Here is an 8,120-nt window from a genome sequence, read left to right on the forward strand (position 1 = left end):
AGAAGAATAAAACTAGCATTCTTTTTGTAAGTTTACTAAACTATGAATTTACTTTTGATTTTATTTAAGGTGCACATTATGTATGGTTTTGGGAATTTTACTTTTAATACTTTATTATATTATGTATTGTTCTGGGAATTTTCTGTGTGGAGGAAGTTTTTATAAAATATATATAGGGGAGATGAGGCCTAATTATTAAATTAGTTGATGATCATTATGTTGATATGTTGTAATTGAACATGTGTCCTGGGAATTTTATGCGTGCAAGAAGGTTTTAGTCAAACTTATAAAAGAGGTTTCGCCCAAATTTTAAAAAAATGAGTAGGAGTTGGATGGCGAAAGATATGTTATCAAAAGAATATGAAGATGGAGTTGAGAGCTTTATTGAAATAGCCTTGAAAAATACAGTGGATCCAAAGAGAGTTCATTGTCCATGTCAAAAATGTTCTAATTTGAAAAAATTGGATATAAAGGAAATAAAAAATAATTTGTATTTCAATGGAATAGACAAAACTTATGTTAAGTGGATATGGCATGGAGAACAAGTTGAGTCTACCCCCAAAGTACACAATGAAAATAAAGAATTTTCTCAAGTGTTTGATGACCCTATAGACATGGTGAGAGATGTAGATGATCGATTTGTGGATAGGCCAGAAGAATTTGTAAAGTTCTTAGGAGATGCAGAGAAACCAATTTTTCGAGGGTCACGTATGTCAAAGTTGGTTGTTTTGGTAAAATTATACAATTTAAAAGCTAGTAGTGGTTGGAGTGACATAAGTTTCACAAACTTGCTTGATTTGACGAAGGAGATTTTACCAAAAGACAATGAGATGCCTTCTTCCCTTTATGAGGCAAAAAAAACTCTATGCACTTTAGGAATGGATTATAAAAAGATACATGCCTGTCCTAATGATTGTGTTTTATACAGCAACAATTTAGAAAATGCAACCAGGTGCCCTACGTGCAAGACATCGAGATGGAAGAGAGGTAAAGAAGGTAAGAAAGGGATTCCAGCTAAAGTATTATGGTATTTTCCACCGATACCAAGATTTATACGTTTGTTTCGGAATCCAGAACATGCTAAAAGTAGAAGATGGCATGAGGATGGAAGGATCAAAGATGATAAACTACAACATCCAGCAGATTCATTAGCTTGGAAAACTATCGATGAGAAATGGCCTGTAATAAAAAAGGATCCTAGGAATCTTTGATCTAGTCTTTCAGCTGATGGCATCAATCCATTTAGAAATATGAGCTCATCTTACAGTTGCTGGCCAGTGATATTATGTATTTACAACCTCCCTCCTCACCTTTGCATGAAAAGAAGATTCACAATGCTGACTTTGTTAATTTCAGGAAGTAAACAACCTGGAAATGATATAGACGCCTATTTGGCACCTTTGATAGATGATTTAAAGTAGTCATGGGATGGAGTGGATTGGTATGATTCTTTTAGTGAAGAAAGTTTTATACTGAGAGGGTTACTTTTATGGACAATTAATGATTTTCCAGCTTATGGAAACTTGTCAGGGTGTTATGTTAAGGGTTATAAAGGATATCCAATATGTGGGGAACAAACAAGTGCAACAAGATTGAAGTTTTGTAAAAAGACTTGTTACATGGGGCATAGAAGGTTTCTACCTGGAGCTTTATCTTCGTAATCAAATGAAAGCCTTTAATGGTAAGCAAGAACTACGAGGACCTCCACCAATAATGACTGGTGAAGAGATTTATGAAGAGACTCATTTGATAAATAATAGATTTGGAAAACTAGTCACAAATACCGAAAAATATGAAGACATTAAGTAGGGTCAAATCAAAGGGTAAAAGTAAGATGAGTAAGAAACGAAAACGTAGCAAGAAACATCAAGTGAGCAATGATGATTCTTTTAATACTACATGTTGGAAAAAGAAATCAATTTTTTTTTAATTGGAGTATTGGAGACATTTGTTAGTCAGACACAATCTCGATGTCATGCATATTGAGAAAAACATATGTGATAGTTTGATAGGAACTTTACTCAATATTCCTGGAAAAACTAAAGATAGTATATCTGCTCGTCGTGATCTCGTTCTAATGTCTGTATCAAAAAAAGAGCTGGCTCCTAAAGAAGAAGAGAATCGAACATATTTACCTCCAGCATGGTACACATTAAAAAAAGATGAGAAACACCAATTTTGTGAAACATTGGCAAAGATTAAGGTGCCAGATTGTTTTTCATCGAATATTCGAAATTTAGTTTCCTTGAAAGATTGTAGACTATAGGGTCTAAAGTCTCATGACTGTCATGTGTTAATGCAACAAATGCTTCCAATAGCTATTCGAGGCTTATTAGAAAACCCCGTGAGAAATGCTATAACCAGAATGTGTTTCTTCTTTAATGCCCTTTGCTCTAAAGTTATTGACGTATCAAAGTTGGAGGTTATTCAAAAATAAATTGTGAAGACTTTGTGCTTGTTCGAATAATATTTTCCTCCATCTTTCTTTGATATAATGGTTCATTTGGCAGTTCATCTAGTTAGAGAAGTCACCTTGTGTGGGCTGGTTTGTTTTCGATGGATGTACCCTTTCGAGAGGTTGATGAAAGCTTACAAGGGTTATGTGTGAAATCGAAGTCGTCCAGAGGTTTGTATAGTTGAATCTTATATAGCTGAAGAAGCAGTTCAATTTTGTTCTGAGTATATGGTCAATGTTGACTCAATTGGAATTCCAATAAGGGCAAGAGAGGGAGTTGTAGAAAATAAGGGTATCAACAATGGAAAACCTACTTTAATGGAAAAATAAGATTGGGAGGTTGCTCATCCAAATGTCTTGGAGAATACAGTTGAGGTTCAACCTTATATAGAGTAAGTACATTATTTAAATTAATTTTCTTAACTTAAACAAATATTTTTAGTGATTATTATGTTGTAGTAACAATATTATTCAATACAGAGAACATTTGCAATATCTAAATAAGGAAAATCGAACAAAATCTAGAAAGCAGATTCAAGATGAGCATCATCGTACCTTTCGACATTGGTTTCTTGATAAGGTGATATTTTACTTTAAAATGAAAACTCCAATATAAACCATTTTTAACGATTGTTTGCAAAATGTAATTAAGGTATTATTCATTAATGTAGATTCAGAAAGAGTTGACCGATGAGTTACATGAAGTTACCGAAACTTTGAGATGGCTTTCATTAGGTCTGACTCGATTGGCAATTAAGCACGATGTGTTTATAATTAATGGTTGTAGGTTCAACACTAAAGCTCGTGATGATGTTAAGGTCACCCAAAATAGTGGTGTAAGTATTGTAGCTCAAACCTTGCAAGTCTCTAGTGCACGTGACAAGAACCCTATATATGGTGAGATGAAATTTTATGGTGTCATCTAAGAAATATGGGAGCTTGATTATCGTGAATTTAGGATGCCAATGTTCAAGTGTGATTGGGTAAACAGCAAAAACAGCGTGGAGAAAGAAAAGTTAGGTTTCATTAAAGTTGATTTGAATAAAATCGGACATAAAAAAGACTCATTTATAATGGAAAGTCATGCTAAACAAGTGTTTTATGTTGAGGATCCTACTTCATCAAGATGCTCAATAGTGCTTGCTTCACAACCAAGAGACAAAGTGCATGATGACGATCAACAGCATGACCTTAATGACCCATCTCTTTTGGAAGCAAACCCTCGTGGTCTCGATAAACCTCCACCAAGCTATCATATAGAAGAAACATATTGGAAAGAATTTGTCAAGAGAAGGACATCCAAAGAGTTTCAAGATTTTAGAAAATTACAACAAGAAAGGCGTAATAATTTACAATACCCTCATAGGACTTCACGCCATAGTTATACTGAATTGGAAGCTGATTTAATAAGTACATATATGGAACGTATTATGCCTGATTTTATGTTTTCTTCATTTGATGTTAAAATTGACCTAATTCTATTACATGCAGCAAGTTAAGTGGGGCACAGCAGAGCAAATAGATCGATCTATACTTTGGAAGGAGGCCAGAAAAGATTCTTTTGGCAACTATGTCACCGAGCGTGACGTCAAGGGAGAGGCCATCGTAAGTCGTAAAATGTTAAATGAATTTTGGTAATTGTTTTATATTTTAGTAACAAACATATAATTGATTAAATTTTGTACAGGAAGACATGCTTGAGCAAATAAAAGAGGGCAAACTGATTGAAATTAGAAAAAATGACCTCCTAGCACAAGTGTTAGGTACTGCTGAGCACCCCGGTTGAGTTTGAGGCAAAAGTCGAGGTGTCACACAAAGAGACTACTTTCATAAGCCTGTTGGGGGGGGGGGGGGGGGTCTAAGAGGCTTGCAGAAAAAACAAATTGAGTTTGAACGACAATCCAACATACGACATAGGGAAGAGATTGAAAAGTTGAAAGAATCGTTCATGTCCAAGCTTGAAGAATTATCAACCTAGATGGCACATATGCAAGCTAACTTTTGTAGTCATTCTAGCTTTGGTAGCCATTCTAGAGTCAATACCATAGAAGTTGAGGCACCAATTGACACTGCTCCAGAAATTGAGGCACCGATGGACATTACTCCAGATGTTGAGGCACCAATTAACACTACTCCAGAAGTTGAGGTACTGATGGACACTACTCCAGAAGTTGAGGCACCTGTTCACACTAGTACTTTGTATGAGACACCTACACATTCACCTTCTATTCATCCCGTGCCACTGAAGGTAAATTCTCTTATATTTTTTAAGAAATGATTATTTAACTTATACTAACTATAACATCATTGCACAAAGATGTTAAGTGCAAATTATACATTGGGCAAGGTGGTGATGTTGTGGCTCTTGGACAGGTGGTGGCTACCAAAGGCAATGTACATGGGAAAAGTTTAGCACCTGGTAACTATCGCGTGGTTGTTGATAGATGTCTAGATGGGAGTGCAAAACTACCTGTCTCAGTTGGGGATGAGATGACTCTTGTGGTTCATGCGGTCAACAGTTATGTTGCTTGGCCATCGCATCTGATTATTACTTATGATCATGAACAGGTAACTTTTAGTGTGCTGTAAAATTTTTCATCTTGAAAGATCCATAAATGTTTAATTTCATGGAGATAGAGAGAGAGTGCAAATTGTGTAATAGATGGGGATTTTGACAAAGAAATATATGGTGTGGTACTGGTGAGGAGCCATGTGCCAAAGGAATTGACATAGCATACTTAATTAGTCTCTTAGATTATATATTTACATTATTGGTTTTGGTTGAAATACAACCTATAAATTGCAAGTGCTGCTGCAGACAGATAATAAAATAGTGTGTTAGAAACTTCTCTTTTGCGATATTTTCAAATTTCCTTTCTCATTATATACATACCCCATATATATGTATTATTACAAGTATAATATTAATATCTATAATTCTTTCCCATGGCATTGACAATGGATAAATATAAATATAATATGTTCAATTCTGTGATAAATTGGCTTTTATTTTTATTTTCTTAATGACCATTTCTTGGTCTTGGCGTGGTTATGCCTCCCATGTACAACCATATATGTTCACACTCCTAAATCCTTACATTTTTTAATACATTTGTTCTCACCTACTACAACTAAAAGAATTATAGCCCTCCATGAAGAATATTATATATATATTTATACATGTATATATGAAAGGAAGAGATCAATTTTGGACAACCATTTTCATTGATAGAAAATTGAATGTATTTTGTGATTTTTTTTATCTAACTTTTCTATGTTAATTGTGAAGGAACCCAAGAGACTAAAGAGAAAGAGGATTTCAGCAGCTTGTCCGCCAACACAAGACCTAAAACATCCTCCACAACATCTTCCCACTACTCAAGAAGAGGCAGGATCAAGTATGGCTAATAAGTCACCGATTATCTTCAAGGTTCCCACTGGACTTCCCATGTTTTTGAAGATACTTCTGGGTTCAGTTAAGTACGTAGAACCAAGATTCATGATTGACATTCTTATGGAGACCAATATTATGGGCGAACAATATACCTTCTATATCTCACATGAGAATATAGTACAATTTGGACTTATGGAAGAAATCGGCGCGTCTTGCATTTCATTCTATATCAAGTAAATTTTAAATTAATAAACATTATATATTTTAGTTACATTTTAAGTATAACTATAATATCATTAACTTTCATGTATGTGGTATAATATATTCCGAGTTGTATGATAGAGAGATATCACACTTTTTTGGTTTCATTGAGCCATCGTGGTCATTGAGAATTGGGACAAATATGGATAATCAGGCTGAAATTATCTCAGAGCGTATCAATAACACAGTAATGGGTCAAACTTGGTTAATTCCATACCATTTCTTATAAGTAAAATTTTCATTTAATATTAATTTTACTTATACCTTATGATGTTTATTTTAATAACTTTGTTTTAAATGCAGACGTCACTGGATGTTAGTGATCATTGATCCAGATTACCATACATGTTACTATCTTGATCCACTTTGAAAATCTCCTCCAAATGATTTGAAGAACCTTATCAACAAGTAATACATTTGAAACTCATTTTAGAATATAATATGGTTATTTGATATGGAAATAAAAAATTAATATGCTCTTCATATTGATGTATATATAGTGTCTCTTCACACATTAAGCGAAAGACAGGAAGGAATGAAAAAAATTACAAGTGGAAAATAGTCAATTGCCCTCGTCAAACATTGTCAGTAGAGTGTGGCTTTTATATCATAAGGATGATGAAGGACTATTGCTTGAATGAGACACCAATATGATGGCTAACTAGTAATGTAAGTGTATTTATTATTATTGAACTACAATTTTATTGGATTTAATTTCTGACTTAGTTTTTTATTTTGTGTTTTGTAGTGTGGTGGAAAGAATACATATACACTTGGCGAAATTAATGAAAGTCGAAATGAATGGGCAGCCAAGCTTCTTGAGCGGATGAGTCATAGCTAGAGTCACTTTTGAAATCATAATTAAAAAATATACTAATTGTAGTATTTAGTTAGCACTTACATAGTTATTCCAAGTGTATATTTTGATATTGTAATTTTTAGATTTGGAACATACTGAGTTCTATTGATTTTGTGTGCCTATTGATTATGTCTGAACTATGTTGTAATTACATAGGAAATTATGAATGAATATAGTGGTTGAAAATAGAGAAATGAAAAAATTCTCATATTTTACATGGGACGTCGGTCTCCACGAACCTGTCGTCTTATGTATTGCAGGGGACGATGCTTGCACATAAATTGTCATCTCATGTACTACAGGAAGATGACACTTTAGTAGGAACTATCGTCTCATTTATTACAGTGGATGACGCTTGCACAGAAATTGTCGTCTCATGTACCACAAGAGACAACATTTGTATAGGAACCATCATCTCATGCATGGCATGAGATGACACTTTTATTTCAACTATCGTCTTATGCTTTACATGACATGATATTGCATGGGACGACAGTATTAGAACCGACGTATGAGAGTCCATACGACGGTTTAAAATCATCGTCCCATGTCAATTTTTGTAGTAGTGGTAGTAGTGGTAGCAGCAGCAGCAGCAGTAGCAGTAGAGTTTTAGTTTTTGTGGATATTGGTCAAAGCTAGGATTTAGTTAGAAACTCATATAAATAGTTATGGATTTTATAAGTTTAACCTATGGTTTAGAAATATTAATTTAATCATAAGGTTTGATTAATGAATATAGTCCTAAGAATATTATTTATTATAACCTAAGGTTTAGAAAGAATTTTTAAGAACGTGACACTTGTCACATGTATGTTTATTAAGGATTTAAGTATTTTTGATGAATAGTTTAATTAAAAGAAAGATCTAGAAGCTCTAGAACCTTCCATTATATGTTAGGATCACGTTTTACTCAGTCAAAGTAGTTTTAATCAATTTCAATTATCCTGAAATATGCAAAAACGTGTTTGAAATATCAGCGTATGCCGATATATCGCAGCTATAAGGGACGATATATCGCTTATAATTGATATGGAAAACACGTCGACTTCGTACGAACGAAATGACGAACCCTCGAGATCATGGTAGGGATGATATATCGCCTACCCTAAGCGATATATCGGCTCCAGTGGCCATATTTGAGTTGTTCGTAA

General features: G+C 34.0%; 2 protein-coding genes across 2 annotated transcripts; both read left to right on the plus strand.

Annotated features, from left to right (window-relative positions):
* The first annotated feature begins 317 nt into the window (after nt 1–317).
* Nucleotides 318–1,211, plus strand: LOC133814719 (uncharacterized). The gene has a single exon (XM_062247646.1). The coding sequence runs from the start codon at nt 318–320 to the stop codon at nt 1,209–1,211; it is 894 nt and encodes a 297-aa protein (XP_062103630.1).
* A 3,222-nt stretch (nt 1,212–4,433) lies between these two features.
* Nucleotides 4,434–6,951, plus strand: LOC133814725 (uncharacterized). The gene is made up of 6 exons (XM_062247652.1): nt 4,434–4,647; nt 4,773–5,023; nt 5,745–6,082; nt 6,192–6,297; nt 6,414–6,425; nt 6,859–6,951. The coding sequence occupies exons 1-6, from the start codon at nt 4,434–4,436 to the stop codon at nt 6,949–6,951; spliced, it is 1,014 nt and encodes a 337-aa protein (XP_062103636.1).
* Nucleotides 6,952–8,120: the final 1,169 nt, after the last annotated feature.

The sequence above is a fragment of the Humulus lupulus genome, chromosome 1, assembly GCF_963169125.1.
Source record: "Humulus lupulus chromosome 1, drHumLupu1.1, whole genome shotgun sequence".
Classification (NCBI taxonomy): domain Eukaryota; kingdom Viridiplantae; phylum Streptophyta; class Magnoliopsida; order Rosales; family Cannabaceae; genus Humulus; species Humulus lupulus.